This window comes from Carettochelys insculpta, chromosome 3 (assembly GCF_033958435.1).
Source record: "Carettochelys insculpta isolate YL-2023 chromosome 3, ASM3395843v1, whole genome shotgun sequence".
Lineage (NCBI taxonomy): Eukaryota > Metazoa > Chordata > Testudines > Carettochelyidae > Carettochelys > Carettochelys insculpta.
The window spans coordinates 54,970,554-54,998,427 of NC_134139.1; the positions used below are offsets into that span (position 1 = coordinate 54,970,554).

The window sequence follows — 27,874 nt, forward strand, 5'->3', positions numbered from 1 at the left end:
GACCTTATGGGAACAATTCCAGCAGCATACATTAGAGCTGAACCCCTCTTTCTCTAAGGTATGCTAGGGATAGGGCGCCCTTATCAGACGAATCTGTAACCATTCCCCCTGCAGTCATCCCTGTCCATTACATTTGAGGACATTGAAGAGGATCAGAACCCTGGTGTTTGATTTGTCCTTTCTCTTTTGGGCCCACTCCTGTCAGGTGCTGAGCACCCTCAAGCTCCATGAATTTCACTGGTGTTCAGTGTTTTGCAAGACCACACCCATAGACTGAAAATTTTTGGGTCAGGGAACATGTTTTGTTTTCTGGCTTGTACAGATCCAAATACACTGTTGGCACTGAATTAATAATGATAATTAATTAATGGCCCAGATCCTTCACTGTGACTGAGGAGCACACAACACAGTTCAAGAGGAGATGGAGCAAAAATGGCTTTAAACAGTTTTTGCGCTTGTGCAGTACTGAGCCAGAGTGTGCTGGGCCAATTCCCAGTGTAAGTTAGAGTAGTCAGATACAATTTTTCCTAAAACATTAACAAGAAAGATTAATACAGCAAAGTACATAACGATGAGAAAATATTCATAACTCATAAAAAGTACACAGATTGATGCTAAGTAAAACCATAAAGAGATAGGAAAGGAAATCTGAGATGGAAAGTAAAAAGTGAGGTTGATGATATCATGCAGGGCCTAAGTTGAATGTCACCCCAGAAACCACAAATGTAGTCAGAAGTAACAATGTAGGGACTGGACAAAAGTGAATAAAAGACAAGGATCAACACAACAATCATAATATTTTTGGAAGCATTTGACACAGTGCACAATTGAATTATTTATGGTGGATGGTATTTAACAGAAAGATTTTGCCTCACAAAGTAGCGCACAGCACAAGACAACACCCTTTAGGAGTAACTGTAATTTGAATAATTTTGTGATAATCTGAGAAAACAAAAATAAATCTCCTCACAAAACTGTTTAATGTTTTGGGAAGAAAAATCCAAAATATTTGAGTCAGTGCAAGGGAATGGACTGGAAGACACAGAATCCCAGTATGTGGTAAGTTTTCTTGATTATGAAAAAAGGGTTAACCTCAGTTTGCATTTCCCTTCCTGTTACAGAGGGGCTTGAATTAAGTTGTATAGATTGTTTGCTTGGGTAATATAGCAGAGAGAATGCTCGTGTTACAAAGGCAGAGCTTCATATTTGCAGGTTTTTGTATTGGGTTGAACCCCGCCCTGGGGAGTTTTTTGTTCTCTTTTCCACTTCAGCTTTTTTTAAAAAAGAAAACTTTCTCACTTAAAGAAAAGACTTTGTGTCTGTTCCTGTATTTCTTCTACTGAATCATTCCACCAATTTGTAAATTTAGCAATCTTTAAAAATGCTAAAATAACAGATTATGACTCTCACAAGAACAAGGGTGAGGTGTATACATGTAATTTGAATAGAAAACATTTGAACATAAATTTAAATAGTTCTTTGTTTTGGTTAGAAGCATTTCCTTTCAGGATGTGCTACCCAAACATTGAAGCAATGTGCTGACACAGGGCAACCTGACATTAAAAGTGACTTAATAATAACAAAAACTGACCAGCATATTTTCATTCCCTAAATTAAATATCAGACCCTCAACTGGTGTAAATTAGCATATCTCTGCTGAATTGTACTGAGCTATTTCTGTTTAATGGTCTAGACCTGAGTGAAATAGATGAATGAGCATAATCAGTGATGATAATAAATTGTATTACTTCTTTCTATTTTGGCAATGTAGTGAGTTAATAGGGGCACTGTGACACAGCCAGATTCTTTTGCCTTGGCCTGTATTCTTGAAACAATCTTCTTTTCATGGGTTAAACATCTGTCCTCTCCTCCTACTAAATCACACCTTTAATTTTAGAATTTTCCCCTAGCCTTCCATCATAGAACGTCTTAGGTTCTGTCTGTTTTGTAAATATTTCCTTTCCGTGTAGCACCGCTACAGAAAATAATAAAATTTCTCTCCCCTCCCAAAAAGTTCCATAGTTAAAAAAACCCAAATCTTTGAACACACACACACACACACACACACACACACACACACACACACACACACTTACTTTTGCCACCCCCTTAAACCTCTCAAATTGAATATAGTGTTTGTTTGCAGTTTATTGAAGAAGGCTGAAGTGACCTTCAATGAATACTTCTGCTCTAGGAATCTTGCAACAGTGAGACAGGTATTTTAGGACATGATCTTAGCCACATTTCTTTAAATGCAAGCCTATGGTAAGGTGTTCATCCCACACTTGCCCTGAGGGACTTAAAGGCTACATCTATACTAGGCCCTTCCAAAAAAGCATGCTAATGAGCGAGTTGGGACTATGCAGCGCCTCATAAGCATAATGGTGGCCGCATGCAATTCAAAAGTGCCCATGTAGATGGGGGCCTATTGAAAAGATGTCCCCCGACTTTGAAACCCCTTATTCCTAAAACCAAATAGGAAGAAGGGGCTTTCAAAATCTGGAGGGTCCTTTCGAAAGGCCCCCATCTACATGTGTGGCACAAGATTTGAAAGCAGCACCTTCGAATCGTGTGGCTGCAATTATGCCAATGAGGCACTGCATATTCATGACAGTGCCTCATTAGCATCTTCTCAACTCGCTTATTACCAAAAGGAAGGGGCTAGTGTAGACGCAGCCAATGTAGATCAAGAAGGGGCCAATTAACCAAACAGGCTACAGGTGAGGGGAAATGCGTGGCTTAACTAATCCCTTTACTGAACAAAGAAGGAACCCAGATGAAGAGGAATGAGTTGTAGTGGGTTATAAAGACAAGAATGAGACTACTGCAAGGAAGTAGTCTCTCTTCTTCCTCTGGGCGAAGAGAGGTGTCTTTGGGAGCTATAGACCCAGAGTAGCCTATGGTTATTCTGTTGGAGGAGGGAATGGTGAATCTGGTAAACACAGGGATGATAGTAGAGCCAAAAAATTAGGAAAGGTTCATGGAAAGGGTGGTAAGGTCTGGCATGGACCTGATGTTGACTGCAAATTAGATGGCTCTTGAGCTGGAATCTGTAGTAGAAGATGGGCCTGAGTTTCCCTGCCAGCCATTGCAGAAGTGACATCAGCTAGTCTGTGAATATGAAGACTGCATGAGCCTGTTCATAAAAAGACACCTTAGTGTCTTAGAAGGGGAGAGCATGTGTGACTTGATTGGAGAGCTAAGCCATGAACGCTGAGCATCTTGCCTTGCTGAGAACCAGGAAGAAAAGGCAGAGCATCCATGAAGAGGAGGAAAGTAGCCATCAAATCTGGAATCAACTAATCCCCAGAGTTACTAAGGAGCAGTGTACTAGGCTGAATCTAGATTAGAGCAGTCTGTTGACAGAAATTTTTGTCAGAAGATATCTTCTGAAAAAATTCCTGTAGGCAAATGGTACCCAGGCAGCAAAGCTGATGATTCTTTTGATCTGCTCTGTTGACAGAGGGCAGACAGACTACCTGCCTGAGCTCTCAGCAGAACAGCCACCTGTAACACCGTCGGAGAGGGTCACATCCCTTCCAGGAGCCCCATTGAGGTGAGCCCTTAAGGGCCCTTACCCCCAGATGCCCATTCCCTGCCCATGCTGAGGCATGCCTACCTCCACGAGGGACAGCACAGCAGCTAGAACAGGGCTTTGATGCTTGCTGAGAGACACAGCCCTTTCCCAGGCTTGCACTGGCATCACCCAGAGGTGCTTCATCACCTGATGCACCTCCTCATGGGTGAGTGGAACCCTGAGCAGAGTTGACTTCAGGATCCCCTCCTACCATGTGTTGGGGGGGCCCCCGTTGGGGCTCAGCTGGGGCCAGGAGCAGGAGGCGGTATGGAGGTCGGGGGTTCTGCAGCAGGGTCTAGGTTGGCAAGAGGAGCTGGGGGCAAGACCTGGGGAGCAGGGAGGGCAGTCATGGCCCTCAGACGCTGCATGAGGTCCATGATTCCCTGTGGGGTGGCCAGAAGGGGGGCACAGCAGTGGAGGGCATGATGCGTGGCTGGGGCGGCAGGAGCGGGGAAGCAACAGCAGGCAGCTGGGCTATGGTGTCACACCAGATGGTGGTGACAGCCACAAAGTGGGATATGAGTTGGTCCCAGGCCTGCAACTGCCACTCATAAGTGTCCCACACCTACCGGACCAGAAGCTCTATCATGCTACAGAGGGCCACATTGTGGTCCCTCTGGAGGCCTTCCTGAACCCAGTGATGCCCTCTATGGCTGCAGGCTCACCCTGGTGCTCAGGTGGGGCTAGTTTGCTCCAGTACTGGCGTGGCGCTGGCCTGGCCTGGCCTTCGGACAATGCAGGTCCAGCTGTAAGGAAGACAAGGAGGAGAGATGGGGAGTCATTCATGCAACACAGCTCCTAAGGCCCTGCACCCCGCTGTGAGCAGCAACCAACACTCCCTGAGTCATGGGACAGGAATGTCCTGGGAACAAAGCCATGGGTGGCCTGCACAACAGGCGCTGCGACATGGGGACTTGGTGGTGCCTCTGAGACTGTGCTCACTGCTGAGCCCCCACCCCTGGGTAATGGGCTAGCAGCCACAGGGGGTGTCTGACCACAGAGGTCTCCCCTCAAAGGTGGCAGATGAGCCAGGAGCAGCCTGACCCTCCCTGGGGCTCTCCACACACCCCTTCAGCTCGCAGTGCCATGCACAGGAGCATGAGCTGCTTGTCACCTGCAGGCATGTCCATGTACTGGGAGACACACTCCTCGGTGTGTCTGGGTCAGGCTGCCGCTCTTCTGGCTGGCCCATTTCCAGCTATGACAGGTGCTGGCAGCACCCCCACTGCCCCAGGGCCTGGGGCTTGTCCAGCCTCCCGTGAGGCTGGCAGCAGGCTGGCACCCACCCATGCCCGGGGACTGCCTGCTGGATGCAGGTGGCATACGCTAACTTTCATGTGGTTCCACGTGCTGGGACCATAGCTTGGGGTCCTGCCTGTGCTGGCTGGGTGATGCTCACAGCACACACTGTTTGCACCTGCCTCCCGCAACCTGGGGTGTGTGATGCACGGGTTGCTTACTAGAGGGATCCTTGCCCAGGTCCGAGGACACTCTTGAGGTGGCCTGACTGGTGGGGACTGACTCCAGGATAATCATGAGGGTTCTGCTGCTGGCCTCCAACTCCACCTCTGGCTCTGGAGAGGGGTTGGGTCTCAGAGTGCTGCTGCTCCTCCCTCTCTGGGCTCCAGCTGTAGGGGGATGGGTGGACCTCCAGCACTGTGTTGATGAGGCTTGGTGGAGGTGATGTTGTTGTCTCTCTTCCCACCCGCAAGGATCTGGTGCAGCTCCCTGTAGTAGGGTCAGGTGGCTGGTCCTGCCCCACACCATTGGTTGGCATTGCAGGCCCTGCTGGAACCTCTTAACTTTTGCCCATGCCTGCTTCTTGCTCTGGGTGGGGGTGGCCCCATTCTGCGAAGGTGTTGGCCATCTGGGTGTAGATGGGGGTGTTGTACTGCTTAGCCTTGGTGTCGAGGAGTGTCTCCTCCTTGCACCACAGGTCCAATAGGGCCTGGACCTGGGGCTGGATATAGAACAGGGCCCAGCACTTGGTGCCCTGGGATGGGTCCTCTGACCCCTCAGGCTGCTCCCTCGAGGACCTTGGGAGGTCTTGGGGTGCATGGCTGTCTGCCTTCTGGAAAGGCTCAGTCTCAGGAAATGTCTGCAAGGGCATGGGGGACTACAGTCTGTAGCTCTGCTGCTGCCACACTCTCAGATTCCTGCCATAGGGTTTCCTGGGCTCCCTGCAGCTTTAAGAATGGCCAGAGGCAGGCCACCATAGACTGCTGATTGCTATGGACAGAGTGTCCTCCCTGGGCACTTGTATGGCACCCTGGATGCCTTTTGTCTTGACAGAAGGCCCACTGAAATGTCTAGACTGGCTTTCTGTCAACAGAGGCATTATGCCTTGTGGACAGTGGGATAAGACTGTTCACAAAAGTGCCACATTCTGTCAATTTTACTGTTGACAGAATGCCTTGGGAATTTGGATGCTCTGCTGATTTTTATTGTCAAAACCCTCTAGTCTAGACATAGCCCTAGTGGTGAGCAGGTCCTGTGACACTCCCAAAGAAACAATTATTTGAAAATGGAAAACTCTCAGGGAAGTTTCCCCTTGTTTTTGCTGATATGAGGTGTCAGGCTTCCTTTGATGCATTCAGACTTGATTGTCCGATATGTCTACAACATGAATCAGGCACCTCCCTCATGACTCTATATAGAAGGTGGCCCATAGTTTTATGAGACAGATTCAGTTGGGTCTGCTCATAAACAGCCCTCAGGAGTAGACTGCCAAGTTTCCTCTGGCTGGCTGACATTAAACAGAAACGCAGTGTCTTTAAAAAGGCTTGTGCCTGCTTGAGCCATGTCTGTAGTATCCAGTGCCTTTTTTTTTTTTGTTTTTTGTGCTGATGCTTCTCGGTACTGAGTACCAGCACCATGGCAGCCCCAGCCATGGGATTGGCTGAGGGTGTGGGAGGGGGAGCTGGCTGAGTAGTCACTTTTTTTTTTAAAACAGAAAAGGCACTAGTAGTAAGAGGAGTCAAACTGATTGAAGAGAAGGCATGGAACTCAATTCAGAATGAGTTCCCATAGCCTTTTGCTAACATCCAGTTCCCAAACTTTGCCACAGCTGAGCAGCATAACTCTAGAGACAGAGGCACAGGTGGCTTGAAGCCGTTTCAAAATCCTCCGATCATGGGGATCCTAAGCACCAATCTGATCCCTGGATGTCAAATCCAATACCTAGATGGCTGTTCTGCTTGTGAGCTGTTAATGGCCCCAAGACAGCGTTTCCCAAAGTGTGGTCTGTGGCCCAGTACTGGTCCTTAGGGCAAACATACCGGTCCTTAGAAAATATACAGATTATTGCTATGTACTATTATTATTGTGAATAAATAATAAACAGTGAAAGTTTATTCATTTTACATTTTTATAGATATGTTTATATTTTTGGGCTGCAAAAAAGGTACTGAAAAAACCGGGTCCCAACTATATAAAGTTTGTGAAACCCTGGCCCCAAGACCTCAATATAGCAGTGGGAGATTGTTAGTGCATGGGCAAGCTTCTATCATATCCTTTTTTCCCTCAGGCCAGAAGCTTTGTGTTGTCCAGAGGAACATGGGTCTAGGTGGAGGATGTAGTGATGAAGGAGGCATTAGCACTAATTTTACACTACAAGTGGATTTCCCCCACCAATCCCCTCCACAACACACAGAGGAATAACTCTAATACATCTGAGGATTAGATCTCTAGTATATGCAGGCAAAGTCTGAGGCATAATTTATTTTATGCTAAGTTAGGTAGCATATATGGAAGGACAGAGTGACCAATACCGCCATCCTCGAGCAAGCTGGAATCCCAACCATGCACACCCTCCTCAGGCACCGTCGGCTCCGCTGGCTTGGCCACGTCCACAGGATGAATGATGGAAGGATTCCAAAAGACACCCTGTATGGTGAGCTAGCCTCTGGCAAAAGACCCCCCAGTTGCACTACAAAGATGTCTGCAAGAGAGACCTCAGAGAGGTAGACATCGAGCTGGACAACTGGGAAGAACTAGCAGACGACCGCAGCAGATGGAGGCAGGGGTTACACAAGAGCCTTCAGAAGGGCGAGATGAGCATCAGACAGCTAGCAGAGGAGAAGTGAGCGCACAGAAAGCACACTAAGGACCTGCCAGACACCCACCACATCTGCAAGAGATGCAGCAAGGACTGTCACTCTCGTGTGGGTCTCCATAGTCACAGTAGATGCTGTAAATGAATCCTCAGTTGAAACTATAAAGGGCGTGATCCATAGTCTGTGCAGACTGAAGGATGCCTACTACTATATACTGGTAACATATACCTATCCTCCTGCAAAAAAATGCTTTAATTTAGCTACGATAGCCCCTTTAACTGTGACCTGTAAAGGAAAAGTCAATTAACTAGTTAACTGTAGTTGATTTAAAACCCCATATTAATTTGTCTGGTTTTCCCTTCATATGGTTGCTAATATGATTCATTCCAGGCTGGTTGTTATGTTATGTCTTAATCCAGGTGCTTTTTCTGCTTGGTTATTTTGTGAATGCTGATTCCCCAGAATAACTCTATGTTTTGTGACCTCTCTGATTCCAGGATGTGAATTATTTTTCTAGCACTGTTACAGATCTCATCATACCTCTCTCTGTGTCTTCAGGAATCAATCTTTCACCTCTTGTATTATCAGGAATCTGGATTGCCTAAATATTACATATAATCTATTTTATTTCTGTTGTATCTCTTGCTGTTCATTTCCATGGCATGTTTATATGGGAGAAGGGCAAACAAAATATCTATCTTTAAAAAAGGGATCAAAGAATACCGTAGAAATTGTAGACCAACCTAAACTGGATACCTGGAAAGATACTTGGACAAATTATTAAGCGATCACTTCGTAACCACCTAGCGAATAATAAAGTTTTATGAAATAGCCAACATGGATTTTTTTCCCCCAAGAACAAATAGTGCCAGAACAATGCAATTTCCTTCTTTGACAGGGATACTGGCCTAGTGGATGGGGGTGGGGAAGAGTAGATGTGGTATCTTGATTTTTAGTAAAGCTTTTGACCAGTCCCACATGACCTTAAAATCAACCTAGGCCACTTCCCCAATTTAAATTATTAATTAATGTTACAAAATTGGTTGAAAAACCATATAGAAGAGTATATCAATGATTCCCTGTCAAACTGGGGAAACATCTAGTGGGATCCTGCGGTGGGGTTTGTCTTGGGTTTGCTATTAATTAATTTTTTCCTTACCGATTTGGAGAGCAGGCTTATGAAACTTGCTGGTGATGCCAAACTGGGAGGGATTCTGAGTGCATTAGAGGACAGGATTAGAATTCAAAATGACCCCAACAAATTAGAGAACTGATCTTAAATCAACAAGATTAAATTCATTTGAGACAAATGCAAAGTATTACATGTAAAAAGAAAAAAAAATCAAATGTATGACTACAAAATGGGAAATAATTGGCTAGGCTGTAATAGAGGACAAAAGGATCTGGGGGTTATTGTTGATCATAAATTGAATATGAGTCTACATTTTGATGCAGTTTCAGAAAAAGTCTAATATCAGTCTGGGGTGTACTAAGAGGAGTATTGTATGGAAGTTCTGGGAGGTAATTGCCCTGGTGTTCTTGGCATTTCTGTGGCCTCAGCTGAAGTACTGTGTCATTGTGTGTGCCACATTTTAGGAATGATGTGGACAAACTGGAGAGAGTGCAGGGGAGATCTGTAAGTGGAGGGTTACTTGGCCTAGTGGGAGTGCAATAGGTTGAACTTGTGCACAGTGGGGACGTGCACCTTCAATTTTGCAAAATTGTTTGCTAATAATTGAGCTTAATTCAACCTGATTGTGTAGTGTAAATGTACCGTTAGATCCAGTGCAGCTTGGTACCCATCTATATTGTTGTGGCTGAAGAGACTTTTTACTGTACGAGTAGTTATCTCTACCTTCCTGTTGCTCTGACGATATTTTAGTGATTATATTGTATTCTTGAAATAATATAGTTAACTACTGAGGTGCATTATTAGTCCTCAGAACTTATATTATTTCATGCCTTGCTAACTGTGATCTTCATGCTATTGCTTGTATGTGTTTAAAGCAGTAATCAATGAGCAGTAGATAGACTTCTTTGGCAAATTCATATTAGTCCCTTTATTCATATTAGTCCCATATTAGTCTATTTATATTGTGGCCAAAGTTACCTAGCTGTGGAGAAGGATATTTGACGTTTGTTTGTCTTCTTGTTACATTAACCATCCGTCTTCCCTCTTACTCTACCTCTGGACAAGTTATTTGACTATGGATGAATCTGTTTAAGAAATGGTGCTGTCCCACTGAAAGGTGGTTGTGTAATGTGAAATATAGATGCATTAAATGCCTTTGGGGGTAGAAATTCATTATGTGAAAATGGAACAGAAATGTATAGAGTGACTATGGAATCTGTAATTTTTAAAGAACTGTTTCCTCTAATTTTGTCCTAATCTAAAGCTTAGAGGAACTGGTGTAATTTTTTTGATGTTGGGTGTGGGGAGAACCATCCAAACACTGTGACCGGAAAACAGTAAGAGTATTAATATGCCTACAGATATCTGAGATAGGAGAGGCTGGGTATTCAGTGATTGACAGCAATTGTCTGAAAAAGAATTGATTGAAGTTCTGTATACCAGGGTTTTTGACTCAGTAGGAGAATTAAAAGCAAAACATAGATCTGTTTTTAGTACAGACAAATGGTTGCTAAAAGATGTAACAGCCAATATTCATGTGGCTGGAATAATGGTCCCATTATTTTCTAAAATCACATCTTACACCTCATGCTCTTGGGAACATAGAAAAGTAATTAGAAGAATCTGAAAAGCATGGAATAATTTAACTTTCTAGAGTTAATTTAGTAGGCTGCCCTGATTGTAAAAGTTCCTAAAAATTAAGGGCCCAATTCTACAACTTCACTTATATGGTATATGGGACTAAGTAACTTGTGGAGTAATGGATTACTCAGCATAAGAACATGTGAATGAATCAGGACCTAAGTGGAGACCATGATAAGGATATAGTTGCTTTGGCAACATCTACACAAGAGAGTTTTTCCAGCAAAATTGGCCTTTTCTCGGAAAAACCTGTGGAGCGTCCACACACAATATGTACTTTGTCAACAGACTGTCGACAAAACCTAGCATGTTTGCTGGCAATATTGTGCTTCTCCATGTTGAGGAGTAACACCTTTGTCAAGAGTTTTCTGTTGACGAAAAAGCCATGTAGATGCTCTGGGGGCCCTTTTGTCAACAGACAGGGCTTCCAGTTCCTCAGGTAGCCCTGTTTGCTGAGCTGCTGGTTGGCCTTTCTGTTAGACAGTCTGGCTGCTCTCTATTGACAGAATGGATTGCTCTTTCAATCTGCTTGTGTGTGTGGACGTGCTCTGTTGACAGGTTTTGCCATAAGATCTCTTTCAACAGTAACATCTGTCAACAGATTGCTGTAGTGTAGATGTAGCCATATAGTGACTAGGGTTGCCAACCTTGTTTGGACAACAAGAAGTCCTGTGGCACCTTATAGACTAACATATATTTTGGAGCACAAGCTTTTGTGGGCAAACAGCCACTTTGTCTGACGAAGCAGGTCTTTGCCCACAAAAGCTTATGCTCCAAAATATCTGTTAGTCTATAATGTGTCACAGGACTTCTCGTTGTTTTTGAACACACAGACTAACACAGCTACCTCTCTGATACTTGTTTGGACATATCAGTTGATGTGGTCTCCAAGAATATCTTTAATTGCTGCAGTCTCCAGTACAATCTTGGAGGGTTGGCAACCTTAAGAGTGGTATGTAATGCTAGTGATATCTGCAAGAATTTGCAGATTTGATTGAACTAGTCTAGGAGGGCTTTGCAAAGCCATTTGACTGGAACCCCTCAGTCTTCTCCTGTGCAGCTATCTAAATATAATCTACTGCCCTCCACTTCCTCTAAACTCTTACACAGAAGCGCGCTGCACTCCTGGAGTACAAACGTTTACCAAGCCAGAGTACCCAGCAAGCACTTAGAGAGGCCAGAAGAACAGTACAGCAGACAGCCAGGCGCTGTGCCAACAACCACTGGCTCCAGCTATGCAGCAGCATCCAGACCTGTGCTGACTTTGGTAATCTCAGAGGAATGTACGAGGGTGTGAGGAAGGCATTAGGACCCACCCAGAACAAGATGGCACCTCTGAAATCCAAATCTGGTGAAGTCATTGCTGACAAAGCCAAACAGATGGAGCGCTGGGTTGAGCACTACTCCAAGCTGTACTCACGCGAGAACATTGTGGTTGATGCAGCCCTCGATGCCGTTGAGCTCCTACCAGTAATGGATGAACTGGATCAAGAACCGACTGTGGATGAACTGAAGAGAGCCATCAACAGCATTGCAGCAGGAAAGGCCCCTGGTCAGGATGGTATACCACCAGAGGTAATCAAATTTGCCGCGGACACACTCCTGGAACCCCTACATGAGCTACTGTGCCTGTGCTGGAAAGAGGGTAAGGTTCCACAGGATATGCGCGACGCTAACATTGTAACGTTGTATAAGAACAAAGGAGACAGAAGCAACTGCAACAACTACCGTGGAATCTCCCTCCTAAGCGTCACTGGTAAACTGTTCTCTGGCATCATCCTTGGCAGACTCCAGAAGATTGCTGAGAAGGTGTACCCTGAATCGCAGTGCGGATTCCGCACAGAGAGGTCTACCGTTGACATGGTCTTCTCTCTAAGGCAGCTGCAGGAGAAGTGCAGGGAGCAGAGAAAGCCACTCTACATAGCCTTCATTGACCTGACCAAGGCCTTTGACTTAGTCGGCAGGGATGGTCTGTTCAAACTGCTCCACAAGATAGGCTGTCCTCCACGGTTACTCAAGATGATCCAGTCATTCCACGAAGACATGAGAGGAACCATCCAATATGACAGCGCATTATCGGATGCTTTCAGAATCAGGAGCGGCGTCAAACAAGGATGCGTGCTTGCTCCGACATTGTTCGGGATCTCCTTCACACTCCTCCTGAAGCATGCCTTTGGATCTTCAACAGAGGGCATCTTGCTGCACACAAGATCTGATGGGAAACTGTTTAACCTTGCAAGGCTGAAAGCTAATTCTAAGGTGCGAGAAGTCCTCATCAGAGACATGCTGTTCGCAGACGATGCTGCTGTAGAGTCTCACACAGAAGACCAGCTTCAAAAACTGCTGGATCAGTTCTCCAAAGCGTGCAGGGACTTTGGGCTTACCATCAGCCTAAAGAAGACAAACGTACTCGGTCAGGATGTTGCTGAAACCCCATCAATCAGCATTGACAACTATACGTTAGAGGTCGTCCACGAGTTTGTTTACCTCGGGTCCACCATCACTGACACCCTGTCGTTGGACACTGAGCTAAATAGGAGGATCGGAAAAGTGGCCACAACTCTGTCCAGACTCAGCAAGAGAGTGTGGAATAACAACAAGCTGTACACTCACACCAAAATGCAAGTCTACAGAGCCTGCATCCTCAGCACCCTCCTTTATGGCAGCGAGACTTGGACCCTGTATGCTCACCAGGAAAAGAGGCTGAACGTCTTCCACTTGCACTGCCTCAGGCGCATCCTTGGAATATCATGGAAGGACAGAGTGACCAACACCGCCGTCCTTGAGCAAGCTGGAATCCCAACCATGCACACCCTCCTCAGGCACCATCGGCTCCGCTGGCTTGGCCATGTCCACAGGATGAATGATGGAAGAATTCCAAAAGACATCCTGTATGGTGAGCTAGCCTCTGGCAAAAGACCTCCCGGACGCCCTCAGTTGTGCTACAAAGATGTCTGCAAGAGAGACCTCAGAGAGGTAGACATCAAGCTGGACAACTGGGAAGAACTAGCAGACGACCGCAGCAGATGGAGGCAGGGGTTACACAAGGGCCTTCAGAAGGGCGAGATGAAGATCAGACAGCTAGCAGAGGTGAAGCGAGCGCACAGAAAGCACAATAAGGACTTGCCAGACACCCACTACATCTGCAAGAGATGCAGCAATGACTGTCACTCTCGTGTGGGTCTTCATAGTCACAAAAGACGCTGTAAATGAAGTCCTCAATTGAAACTTTAAAGGGTGCGATCCATAGTCTATGCAGACTGAAGGATGCCTACTAGGTGAACAGGCAAAAATCCCAATTCCATGGATTTCAGGGATTGGGAGGATAGGGAAAATAAATGATTCCCTTTCTTAGTTGTGGCTGAGCTAAGCTTAAATAGGAGTGCATAGACTGATCTAGTCATTACCTGAGGGCTGTTCTAATTTATACTGAGCTGTAATGATTCTCCAAGAGGGTATTGGCTCAACTGAGAGCAGCTAAATGCTGAATGGCAATGCCTCTAGTTCAGTGAGGGACAACTAATCTAATGAGTGGACTATGTGAGTGTCCCTCCGTGGTCTCAGTGGTTTGAGCATTAGCCTGATTAAACCCTGTGTTGTAAACTCAATTCTTGAGGAGGCCATTTAGGGTTATAGGGCAAATGGACTTCTTTCTATTAAAAAAAAAAAAAAGGGCAGGGGGTGGTGCTTGATACTGCCAAGAGGGCAGGGGACTAAAGGTGATAACCTCCTGAGGTCCCTTCCATATACACCCAAGATATGGTCTCCTGGGACAGGGTAGTTTTACTTAACTGGGCTTGCATACCTTCAATTTGTGGGTGTGCCAATTAAACCATAGCAGCATTTTAAGTGCTTGTTACTTTTAGAATATTGGTAGGAAAAAAACTGTGTCCAAAACCCAGCAGAATCTGGCAACCCTGTATTTGGGCAATGGTAAGCAAAATGTCTCACAGGCCACACAACCCCAACTGGCTACAGGTTACCCATCATTGCTTTACCTGGGAACAACTGCGAGAGAAACAGATATACATCCAGCTAGAGAGCTCTATTATCCAGGAATGTACCAGATTGCTGATTCACTTGGCTTCCTGGCACTTTGCATTAGCAGAGGTGGCATAAAGAGACAGTGGAGGAAAAGTGGGACTAATATGTTCAGAACTGTCAAAAAACAAAATTAGCTGTAGGCGGGGCACATCCCATGGATGCATTCTCCACATCCATACAGCTCAATGGCATGGTGAATTATAATGCATGTGTGTAGACAACAAGTGGAGCATTGATCAGTGGATTGCAGAGCAGGTTTGCAAGGGCACAACCCTACAACACGCAGAGAGACGTATGCATATGGTGTGTACTCCAGGCTGTAATACTCAACAGCATATGCAGTGCCATTGTGCAAAAACAAAAACAAAAACAAAAATCACCTGAGCTTTGACCAATAAGTATACAAGTCAAGCGATCACACACAATGCACGAACCTATGTTTGGCAGAGAAACCACTGCAGGATACAGCCTTACTGAATGGGTTGCTGGGTGCGCACAGGACTCCACCGCAGTGCTACACAAACGTGCGGAGGGACGACCACTCTCCAGTAGGGGTCGCCAAAGCACAGTAACCCCTATTCACTTTTCCCCACAATTGCTCCTCAATGTCCCTTTTCCGCCCCACTTTAGTAGCCGCACAGAACGCAGACCAGTAGTAGGCGTGGCTTCGCTGCTCCGCCTACCGCGTCCCCTGCGTGCGGCCGTGCCCCTCACCCCCTCAAGCAAGCCGGTTCCTCGAGACGCTCGCGTTCTGGTGTAGGCGCTCCCGTCCCCTACTCTGCGAGTTGGTTTGTTCCTCCTCGTTCCCCTCACCCCCGGCTCCCCTCTGTGGTCGGGTCTGGCCCGACCCGGCGACTGAACGGAGAACTCGCTCGCACTCAGGGACTTCGCTGCCCCTTGAAACACCGGCTCGAGTGGAGGGGGGAGAGCGGCTCCCCGGCCCGGGCAGCACCATGAGGTGAGGGGCCGCCCCGGAGCTGGTAGTCCCGCTCCGCACCGGGCTGTGCGCGGAGGGTGCGCCGAGGGGCTCTCCGGTGGGGGCAGGGCCCCCCAGGGGGCCTAGGCGTGGGGACGGGACGGTCCCGCGGGTCTCTGGGGGTCGGGGGGGGTGCTCCAGGGGCGGATTCTCCTCCGCCTGCGCCTTTGGCTTGTTGCTGTGTGGCAGCGCCCTGGGGGCCTTTGGTTCCCGGCCGTTGTGTCGGTTCCCTGGCAGAGGCGTCGGGCGGGGAGGGCAGGGCCAGCTCCGCGAGGATAATGGCCAAGCCGCGCGGCGCCTTGGGGAGCCAGCGGGCCGGGCGCGGCTGTCCGTACGTGGAGAGAGTCCCTGTGATTTGCGCGACGCGGGGGGCCGGCTTGTGAGCTCCGGGCGCGTCTTTTTATGCGGGGCTGGAGACTGCTCGCGATCCGGCGCCTGAGGCGGGGAGGGAGAAGCGCTGGCTGCCCTTTTATCGGCGTGTGTTGCATTGCAGCAGCAGCTGGGCTTTTCCCTGTGTAATCAATAGAGGCAAACCCGCCCTCCCCCCCGGCAGTGCCGAGCACATTGTTCTTAGGGTTTCTTAGCTCCGATGCGAAGATCGAGCCGCATATTAGTAGTTCCTTTTGTTGGGGGGTTGCGGGGGGCGTAGGTAGGGACGACATCTCTGTCCCTTTGCCTAAGAGACGGAACCTTTATGGGCTCGTATTTGTCTGGAGATTATTTTCCACCCCCTCTAGCCGTTTCGTGCCTCGTCTGTGTCCACAAGCGCTCTTTGGATTGGTGCAAGACTTCGTGATCAACGAGTCTTGGTAGACGGAATGGTGGTGTATTTGGAGACGCATTATTATGATCCACATAGGCCTGCCCATTAGGTTAAATAGTTGTGTGTCGGGGAGAGGGGAGTGTTGTAAATTGTCCTTCAAAGATACTGTCTTACTTGCAGTTAGATTTGAATCGTCTTTCCGTTAAAGATTAATGACCAGCAGTTGCCAAGTCCTTTAGAACGCAACAGTAAGATTTACATGATATAATCTACACATTCCTTTGCTGTGACAAAGTGTCAAGTCATAGGAATTCTTCACAAATTTAAGAAGTTTCTATTTTAAACTTTTAAAAACAGTTTTTTTTCCAAGGGCAAATGTTAACTGTTCTATCTTGGCATATGGAAAGCTTGGTTCTTTTTTTCATGCATTCTGTTCCTCAGATGGCTTTATTGAATTTTGTTTATGATGTAGTTATTTATACATTACATTGGCTTTTTAAAGGCTGTTTCTTAATTTAAACTTGACTATAATTTATTTCTCATTTGTACAGCTGTTTTTTCACACTGTGGTTAACTTTTCAATGCTCGGTTAATAATTGCATATTTTAAATATTTTGATCACTTAAAAGCTTAGTTTTTCAAATTTGCTGCATATTTTAGCAGTGAATTTGTTTTACAGGATTTTGAGACTAGCATTTTACTTGGGACGTGTCTGCACTGGAAAAGGTTTGCTGGTATATTTGTGCCAGCTAGCCCCCCTAGTGTAGATGCAGCTTATACTAGCAAAAATTCAGTGAATGAAATAAGCCATACTGGCAAGAACACTTTTATGCTTGTATAACTGTATGCACATTAAGCGCTTTGGTGCTTTAGAAGTTTTGCCAAAGTTCATGCCTCAGCAATCATTAGCAGCAAAAGTTTCTAATGCAGACCTCCCCTTACAAATTAGGTTTTTATGTAATCAGTTTTTAATGGTGTGTGTATATATATACATAACGTAAGCATAAGGAAGACATCTAAAAAATATAAAATCTGTATATCTTCACATGCTAAACGACAACTTTGTAAAGAGGAAAATTGTCTGTCTGAAATTTTCATGATGAATGATTACTGATATTTTAATTGAGTCTAAAGAATTCTTCAGGAATTGCATAAATCCAAGCCTTGTTCAAGCATGCAGATAGTATTAATATAACTAAATTGGTTTACTAACTACAGTAGTTAAATCAGCATGTTCCCCCTTGTGTTGGGCAGTGTTAAAATGAATCCGTTTTTCCATCTATTAAGTTAAAGGAGTACCTGTGTAGCTAAGGTTTCAGTGAACATGTTCTCTTAGGGCAGTGATGTCCAAAAGGAAGACACCTAATTGCCACACGAAACCCCCCCCCCCCCCTTCCCCTGCAGCCAGGCACCCGAACACCCCCCCCCACTCCCAGTGACTCATTGGAGCTGCTGCCAGAGCTGTGCCACTGGAGCTACCCAGCCCTAAGCCGTGCAGCCCCAGGAGTCAGGGTGGGGGCTAGCACAGTGGCTTCTTGGGCACCTTATGGCTGTGTCTCATGAGCTTGGGTGCTGTGTGGCTGGCTTGGTGGCAGTGTGATGGGGCTGGGTGCTCCTCAGGTGCCACCTGACGTGGCTCTCGGGGCTGAGTGGCTCGGGCAGTGTGGCGCCCAAGGAGGTGCCACTTAGTGCCTGAGCTCCCAAGGTGCTGCATAGTGCTCCAGGAGTCAGCGCACTGCCTCCTGAGCCACTGCACCAGCCCACTCAAGCCACATTCGCCACAATGTGCTTCTCTGTTCCTGGCGAACGGGGAGTGTATTGGACACCGTGGTCTTCGGGCTTGTGTAAACTAGGATAAAAAGTATATTATCAAATATGTTAAAAGGCATTGGTTTACATGTTTGTACACAGTCTTGTAGACAAGCAAGTTAATTCTTAATATATTTTATGGTTGAGGTAAACCCTTTGAAGGGGGCACAAGAAGAACTTATGCTAACAATGTGACCAGGTAATTTTTCATACATAACTTAGCACAGACAGGCGCAGCATTAAAACTTGTGATCTAACCCCTTTCACAAATAACTTCTCATAGTCTGGGTCAGGGTTCCCCAAACTTAAAACATTCATTATACCCCTTTCTGGACTTCAGTCTTATCGGCATACCCCGTCTCCCAGTGTCACTCCAGTGCTTATCTCCTGATATTTAGTAATTTATTTTCAGCCACATACCCCTTGAAATCCTTTTGAGTTCCACCAGTTGTACACATACCACACTTAAGGAAACACTGGTCTCGGTATTTATTTAGATATAAATCATCATAAATTAAGGGGTAGTTCTGAGATGAAGGCTCTTCTACTTTTCTACAGAAGACAAGCTTATAACTTTAATTTATAATTATTGCACAAAGACAATGTACACAACCAGCACTGTGATAAATATGAAAGGAATATATGTGCATAATATTTTTAGTGTACACACCTACAGAAACTTGCTGTGACTTATAACTTTGCTCTTTCAGGCGCTTGATAAGGAGAAAGTGAAAAGAGAATAATTCTTCTGCCATCCGCGGTCTTAAGTAAGGCTGGGCTGACTTTTATGAATGACTGCTGCCATATTTTGAATAACTTCTGACCACCAAGCTAACACACGGCTTCTCAATTTTTCCCTTAGCAAATACAGCTTGCTGTCATTGTAACCTAATTTTGAAATTTCTGCAGTGTAATAGACAGTAAGATATGTATTTAATCATCAACAGTAAATACCAGACCTTCCCAATTAATTTTTTGTAGTGACTTGTTTGTGGTTGCTTGAAAGTTACACAATAATTATGTAGATCTTTGGTATTGAACACGGTCTTCAAATTTGGGTGAATTCTAAATCTTTAATTACTAAGGAGAAGACGTGTTTGTACACAGATTTGTTTCAGAAACCTAACTATTCAGTAAACTCACTGGTGTATAGGCAAACAGTTGATTCTCACACGTCTCCTCTTTTTGCCTTGTAACTGACACACTAGGTGATGTTCTGAATATGGTGTTACGTGAATGGACTAATCTCATAATAGGTACCAGAAATAGGTGTACATGACTAGGGATTTCCATAACCAATGCTAAAAAAAGCATCTGTTAAAATTTCCATATCTTAGGGGTTGATGACCAACATCTTTCTGCAATGAAGAATAGCAAATTAAATGCTCAAAATTTTAATTTTAATATTTCTTTATATGTTACTTTGTTTACAAATGGGTCTGACAGTTCCCCTTTATTATAGATTATACAACATTTTTAATATCACTTAAATATCTGAATAGAAAAGGTAGTAGATCTGATCTTTCTAATGTAGTCTTTCTTAGAAGGGATATGGTTTCCTTATCCATGATTAACCTTTTTATTTTGATTTTGAGGTTTCTTTAAAACAACCTTCTGAAAATTCTACTTACCTTGGGTAAATATTTATGATGCTTTCTTTCTGGGTAAATAGTCATCAAAAGTCAGTCAGGCAGACTTTCATCTGAACAGGTGGATTTTCCTGGCATTTTAAAGGCTAGATTCAGATATGGTTTCATTCAATACTTTATTAATGAAATAGTAAGAAAAAGCAGTTCCAAGCCTATAGCAACAAAGCTAGCTTCATTAGGAATTCTTGAGGAAAGTCTGGTGTCCTAGAGTTCCTTGGTGTGTAGTTATGCCAAAAGGTGATACTACTTATGACAAAGTTATGCTAATTTTAAATTATTTTTGACATAGTGGTCAAACAGAAGGAGCCAATAACCCAGGACTGAGAGAACAGGAAAGGTATTGCAGCGTGCTTCGCTTTATAGGGTAAAACTTCAGAATCTGGCTTTTGTTGTAGTTTCCACTACCTGCATGGCATATGATATATTTGGAATAGAAAATGAGATCTAGTTTTTAAATATTTGACAAAATATTTTAAGTGAATGGCAGTCACTTAAATCAAACTGTTCCTGTACGTGTTCCCGATCACTAAATTGCTCAGTTCCCTAGAGTAAAATTGGAAGTGTAGGCAGATTTTTTCAGGTGGGCACAAGAATTCAGTTCAGGTTACTCTTTGCTGTAGGTAGACTGAAGCTCTGTCTGCACAGTGAGCTTGGGATGTGATTCCCAGCTTGCATACATGTGTATGGGTTAGCTCAGTGAGAGCCAGTGCAAATGTAAATGAGTGAAGCTGCAGTAGCAAAGGCAGCATGCTAAGTACAAACCTGCTTGAACCCTGTGGGTACATGCTTGGTGTGGCTTATGCTACTCTTTATGTACCTGCTAGCTGTCATCACGCCAACACAGGTATGTGTGAGAGAGCTGGGAACTGAATCTCTAATTTGTATCATAGACAGACTGGATCATTTGTCTGATACTATTGCAGGTGTTGAATAGTAACAAAGAGGAAGCCGTGCTAGTCTATACACTATCAAAACAAAAAGCAGTCAAGTAGCACTTTAAAGACTAGCAAAATGGTTTATTAGGTGAGCTTTCGTGGGACAGACCTCTTCTTCAGACCATAGCCAGACCAAAACAGACTCAATATTTAAGGCACAGAGAACCAAAAACAGTTAGCAAGGAGGACAAATCAGAAAAAGACAATCAGGGTGAGCAAATCAAAGAGTGGAGGGGTGGGGGGGAAGGTCAAGAATTAGATTGAGCCAAGTATGCAGACGAGCCCCTATAGTGACTCAGAAAGTTCCCATCACGATTTAAACCATGTGTTAATGTGCCGAATTTGAATATAAAAGCCAGCTCAGATGTTTCTCTTTCCAAAACGGTGCGATAATTCCTTTTCTGTAACACACATACCTTTAGGTCATTGACAGAATGCCCCATTCCATTAAAATGTTGACTAACTGGTTTGTGGATCTGGAGTGTTTTGATGTCTGTTTTGTGCCCATTGACCCTTTGTCTAAGGGAGTTAGAAGTCTGTCCAATATACAAAGCACCTGTGCATTGTTGGCACATGATGGCATATATGATGTTAGTAGAGGAGCATGAGAAAGTGCCTATGATTCTGTGAGTAACCTGGTTAGGTCCAGTGATGGTATTTCCAGAGAAGATATGTGGACAAAGCGCGCAGCGGCCTTTGTTGCGGGGAAAGGTTCCAGAACTGGTATTCCTGGGGTATAGAGTGTGGCTGTTAGTAGGATCCTCATAAGGTTGGGAGGTTGTCTGTAGGAGAGGGCAGGCATGTCACCCAGGGCCTTCTGGAGTGTAGCATCCTGATTAAGGATAGGTTGTAGGTCTTTAATAATTCGTTGCAGTGGTCTGAGTTGGGGGCTGTAGGTGATGACCTACAACCCTATCCTTAAGTCTTGAAGTCAGATTGTTTTGTCTATCTTTTGTGCTGTATTTGTTACTCAAAATTTGGTTTTGAAAGTGTAGTCATCTTTATTAGTTCACCCCACACATTGCAAAATGTGTAGTAGTATTCAAAACATCCAGTATTCGTTATTGGACAGCACCACAGAACCCCCAGAGGTTCATCAGAACACCATCATGTATGTAAATTGACAGCAAATACCACATTCATAGATTCATTAAAAGATACAGTGTACATATTTATAAATCAGAACCAAGCACTGCGTGCTTCTAATAGCCCCAAGCCTTCAAGACCAGAGCATAGTCTAACAGTCAGCCATATTACTGTGCTGTGTTGAAGTGCTCTTTCAAAGCATTCTGCAGCTGCACAGGTCCAATTTTAATGTCCCTTTTGTCTATCCAAACTTAGACAGAATCTCTATCTCCACACGAAGCTTTTCCCCACTTTACAAATATTACATGGGATACAACAGCTATAACTGTTGGGATCCAAGATCCAATCTCCTGAATAAAAAGAAGTCCAGCATCCCTACCAATCTAGCAGCTGTTCTTCTGCACCTGCTGAGCTGGTGGTTGAATCTTTCCTTTTTGACTGCAAGGTGGTCAGAGTGTGGCTTCCTGAGCCAGGGAAGCACTTCAGTGTCGGCAATGGTAATCTGCCAATTGAAAGAATACAGAACTGTTCACGGAGCTACAAGAAGTGACATTCTTAAAGATGTGACTATCATGCAATTTCCATGACCAGTCCACACTGATCTATCTCAGTGAAGCATTTCCAGTGATCCACCAATGGTTGCATAACTTTAGAAAACTTGTCCTTTCTGTTAGTATCTTGAATGGCAGGAGTGGCCGAACTGTGCTTGTGTGCCTCATATTGCTCTTTTACTTTTAAAATATGGCTCATGGAGCTCCTCACAGGTATTCCCCCTTTCTCCACCTGCCAGACAAGAGGGAGGAACTCAGGACTTGTGGCTTTCAATGTCGTGGTGTGGTAGGGGTTTCTGCACAGTGGGGAGATGAGGGATCAAGACTTCAGCCCTGTAGGATGCACCTATCAGGGCTCGGGCTTCAGGAGATGCACCCAACTTATTGAATGTCTGAAGGTTGTTATATGTTATATGCAGCTTGGCAAGTTGGTAAGTTTGGTCATCCCTGCCCAGTGGCAAGGAGGGATGGTACCAAAATAGAGAGATTTGGTCTGTCTTTCACCCTGCCGCAATTTGGGATCCCCATTACAGCAGTTCCATCTACTGTGTCCTGCACATTCCTCAATCAGTCCAGTGTAGCAGGCCAAGATTCGTGGATCTACATATTCAGGTGACTATTGGACTTGTAGTGAATTTTCCAACTCCAAAAAGCTCTCCCATTTACCAATAACTGGTTGCTGCAAGCTTCTGGGTTGTTATTCTCACTCCTGTTCCCCAAGTCATCAGTGCATCTCTTTCCGGTGTCCCTGTGCTAGAGGGTTGGGGCGGGCATAACACGGCACACAGGTCCAGGAATGTGTCCTGTGATAAAAGTGGGAAACCTCAAACTAACACAAAAAAAGTTAGACATATAGTAGATCCAGCTGGCTCTGCCTTGCTATATCTGCAACCAGTGCTCCTATGTGAGGGAAGCATTGCTAGGCACCTGAACTGAAACAGCCACTAGGGAAGAAGCACTGCTTTTGTGGCTGAAGGAAACAGCTTAGGATACTGAAACACATCCAGCAGTGAATGAATTATTGGGGAACTAGAGAGAGGGACTGAGCTTAGGCTCCTCCAATCTTATGTCTGTCTTACCTGTAGGCCCCTTAAGCCACTTCAAAATGCACACACACACACAAGTCCCCCAAAGGTGCTCAATTTGAGTTGAACCCCTACCGGTTGGATCATAATGACAGTGCCCCAAACTGAAGAGAGAGGTAGGAAATAGCTTACGGCAGTGGATTTATACACTGCTGGGAGGTGTTTGCTGGTATAGCTTTACATTCTCCCTGAAATGAGAAGAGATGGAAAGGGAAAGTACTGGGTATCTCTTCCATATCTCCTTAAGGACTGAGGCTATGCCTGCACTAGACATAGAAGTCAACTGCAGATACGCAGTTTTAGCTATGCCAATTGCATAGATAAAATTGATTTATCTGTGGTCAACTTCCGTGCCTCTCTGCGTGGAGGAAGCGCAATGGGACCATTTATCCCTTTGACCTTCCCTTATTCATCACCTCTCGCAAGGAGCACATGGGTCAATTTTGACCCTGAGTGTGTCCTTTCATGCGTGGTTGGAAGTGAAACCCTGGAAGATTGACCCTGAGGCAAGTTGTTCTTCTGCGGAAGTGTAGTTGCCACCTGAGATGCCTCTGTCAAGGAAACAAGGAGCTAGTAGTTGTGCCAACCACTGGGCAAACCAAACAAGCACCTTATTGTGTGTCCTTTCAAACGTGAACATTGTGCAATTACTGTTCATCATTCTAAATCTGCACTCCTATGTGATCCCAGCATTCTCTGCTTATTTCTTGGGCCTAGAACCAGTGCTCTACCATTTGCAGTTGCTTTTGGAATACTTCCAGAAGCATAGATTTGTTTCATTATATCCCGTAGCATTGTGCCCTGGAAGAAATCAGAGACGATGGATAAATTAGTATAGTTTTTTTGGACCCTCCTCTGTCGGTGAGAGGGGCATGTGTTGCTCTTCTCTTCAGAGCATTGTGTAAGCTCAGACTTATCTGTTACCGAGAGAACTGGGTCCAGTAAAAGATGATCTTGCCTACCATGTCTAATATCCTGGAACAAACAGGGCTGCAACTGTACTTCATACTCAAAGAAATAGTCATATTTCCCTTTATTATGGTTATTCCTATGCCTCTGCAAATATTAGAGAACTGTATGTGCAGTACATACAATGTTTGTGAGAACAGATCAGTGCAAATTCCATTCTTTTTCTGTGTGAGATGGTGGATAGCAAAAAGGGTGATGTGGACTTGTGGGTCTTCCTTTTTCAAAAAAACCCTGAAAATTATGGGATGTGGATTACATTATGGAACTGAGGAAACTGTGTTCTGGGAACTTGATGCCTAATGCAAGGAGATTCTGCATGACTCATTTCTATTCCACAGGTTGTGAAAATATCCCAAAAGCTATTGTGCTGGATAGTATCCCATGCCATCTGACTCATGATGCATTGCACTTTACACTGACACTGGCATTGCTAATTAGATACTTAGAATTGATATAAGCAACCAAATATGCACATGGAATATACAAACTTATGTAGATCAAAGTTTGTAATGTAGACATGGTCTAAGGCAGAGAATCTGTGACAGTTCTCCATCCTTCCTTAAGCATATCTGTGGATCGAACTGTGGGTATTTCATAATGGAACTTGTCTGCGCATTTTGTGCATAACTAGTATAGAGCAAGTACTAAGCATAGTTGCATGCTGCTTCTGCTACTGGGCAAATCCATTTTTAGACCTAGGTTATATGTTCTTTCTCGACTTTGACCTTTCATCTAAAATAATTCCTTATGCTTCATGTGTACTTTATTCAGCAATGTAGAAGTACAGGTTGAACTTCCCTGGTTCATCATCCTCAGAACCTGACTGGTTCCAAATCAGAAAACTTGCCAGATTAGGCAAGGTCATTGCTGACTCCTCTGCTCCTGGCTGCTGGCCCCAAGAGCTCTGGAGTTCTGCTTCTGGCTGCTGGTTCCCCTCCACTGGCTTGCCTCCAGGACATTGGGCCTCTTCTCACCAGGCTCTGTTCTTAACCTGGTCGTGCAATATTCCTGGCCCCAGCCCACTTTTTTTTTTTTCTCGGAGCACCCACTGAGTGACCAATGATGCCAGACCAGGGGTGTTGCTAGACTAGGGAAAACCAGATTAGGGGGGTTCAACTTGAATATGTGCCAGTTGTATTTAAACACCTGGGTAGAGTGCAGTTTCTGATTGTAGGATTCTGTTAATTTCCATACCACAGGGACAGGACAGAATTTAACATCCCCCACCATGTGTACTTAATTCTTTTGAAAATGAGTGACTTTAGCACTGGTTTCCCTGCACAATTAACAATTTACTTAGTTCTTGTAACATATATCCTATTAAGTTTAACAAATGACAGTTGCATCTAGAAAAGGGTAAAAAAGGTCCACTTCCACTTTTCACACAGTGCCGTGCGTTTCTTTTGTTTTCTCAGATGACTTTCTGCCTAATTTTCTTTCTTTGATTTGCAATCTTGTAAATTACTGAGTATTCATTTTAGAATCAGTACAGGATCTAAATTGTGGAGATAAATGAGACTGATCGTGTTTTTGCTTGCTTCCTGTTTAAGTGGGAACAATAAAGAACAAACATAAGATCCAAGCTCAAGGAAAATAAATCTACCTTTCATAGTGGTTTACATTAGAAATTGGCTAGACTAAGCTGGAGCATATAAGGAAACATTAGTAAGAGCTGTCTCCATTTAATCTAAAATTAGTACATCCTTTCAATAATGACAAATAGTTTCCTTTTAAGAAAGCGTGGCCAAGGAACTTGCCTACAACCACTGTAGCATGTGGGAGGAAAAACAGAAATTGATTGCACCCTGTAGAAGGATACAAGTCCGGAAAAGTGGCACTCTTGTCTGGTGTCAGAAATGAATCTGTAAATTTAACAGTGCATACTTGCGACATATGGTGGGTGATTTGCAGCATGAACAGAGTTTAGAGGATTCTACTTTAAGCCATGTTTAGTGGCTGTATTTTTTTGGGGGTGTTTGTTTTTTTTTTGTTCAGAGGTTCTGGTATTATACTTCTCAAATTTAAAACTTCTCTTCCCCTGTTAACCTCATGTCACAGAAAGAGCTATACACATAAAACTAAATTTAGGTTATAAGTTCCTCAGGCTAAAGACTGTTTCCATTGTCTTGTGCAATTCTGAGTATTCTGGTTGCTTAAACATTAAATAGAAAAACTTTTTAACATATCTTTCAAATTTTCAATTTTTTGAGCACAGAAGCATAAGAGTGTTCTACTTTTACAACTAATATTTCTTAAATTCTTAAATGTTAAAGTTTATATAAGCTAGCAAATGTTTCATTAAACTTTATTTTGCACAAAATAGAATTTTCACTTATTTTAATGTCTGTAAACTTAAAAAAAAAAATAAAAGCATGCTGTGAAGTCTTCATGTTGGTGTTTGATCTGCTCACTACCGAGAACCTTTTACTAGCATTGGTTTGTTTGCAAGTTGACGACATAAACAAGTAAATTTTTAAAACATTAAAAGAACCTATTACCCTTGCTTACGTTTCTCTTCGTATTCTGGTATACTCTTTTTCAATCCCTTTAATCAAATATTTTGCCCTTTGTGTGTTCAACTCTTATCGAAATCTGTAGTAAATAAATGTCTTTTTAGTGGAGTTTGGCTTTTCATCTAGTGGTGAATCTTATGAGTCCAAATTTTGTAGGCATTAATAAAACAGCATTTTTTTTGTAAGTGAGAGTTGAGAATTTAAACTTCTAAAATTGAAATGACTGATTCTTGTGAATAACTCTATTGTGCAGTGCTTTCTACATTTGGTATGTGCACATAATTGTTAATTTTGTTTAGTAAGCTGTGACGACCTAGGCTTAACTAATTACAGCAACCATATTCTAAATGTTTGAAATGTAGTGGAGTTGCTTGATGACCAAACATTAGAAAACCCAAAAGAATACTAACGGAGTAGTGGCCATGTTAGTCTGTACTCCAAGAAAACAGCAGAAATGTAGTACTTTAAAGACTGACAAATTTATCAGTGGGTCTGCCCCACGAAAGCTAGTCACCGAATACATCATTGTTAGTCTTTAAAGTGCTACTTTGCCATAATTAACTTCATCAGTATTCTTTGGAAGAGGTTGTAAATAGTGGAATGACCACAACAGGCATAAAAGGGGGCTGAACAATGCTTAAATATCTGTGTCAGGATTTCAAAGTGTGTGTGTAGCCCTTGATGCTGATTATATTTAGAATGTAATAGAAACATTTTAATTACTAGCAAACTAGATATTTTATGATCAGTGTTGACTTGTCTGGAAAACATGGATTTTAAAATATTGTATAGACATTGATTCAGTTTAATTTTTGTTTCACCGTTACCAAGAAAAGAAGAGAAATTTGAAAAATTGTTTCTACTTCAATAAACTACTGGCTCATAACTGAAAACTAGAGTATAATGCTTTTAATCTAACATTTTATGGCAGGTTTAACTTTTTCAAAAATTATAATAAAAACAGACATAATGTGGCTAGGGTGTTGCTCAAATTTGTATTAAATGAAGAGAAATATTTCAGTTGATCAGTGCATATTAATGCATCGTTGAGTCTGATCTCAAAATCTGGTCACTCTAATCTGAATGAGA

General features: G+C 43.9%; 1 protein-coding gene across 6 annotated transcripts in view; it reads left to right on the forward strand.

The window, feature by feature from the left end:
• Nucleotides 1-15,172: 15,172 nt before the first annotated feature.
• ENAH (ENAH actin regulator) overlaps nucleotides 15,173-27,874 on the forward strand; it is a 205,245-nt gene continuing 192,543 nt past the window's right edge. For all 6 annotated transcript variants that reach the window (XM_074989883.1, XM_074989884.1, XM_074989886.1 and 3 more), the window contains exon 1: nucleotides 15,173-15,407. In XM_074989883.1, coding sequence (XP_074845984.1) covers nucleotides 15,403-15,407 — 5 coding nt within the window. In that variant the 5' untranslated portion in view covers nucleotides 15,173-15,402. The remainder of the gene's footprint in view (nucleotides 15,408-27,874) is intronic.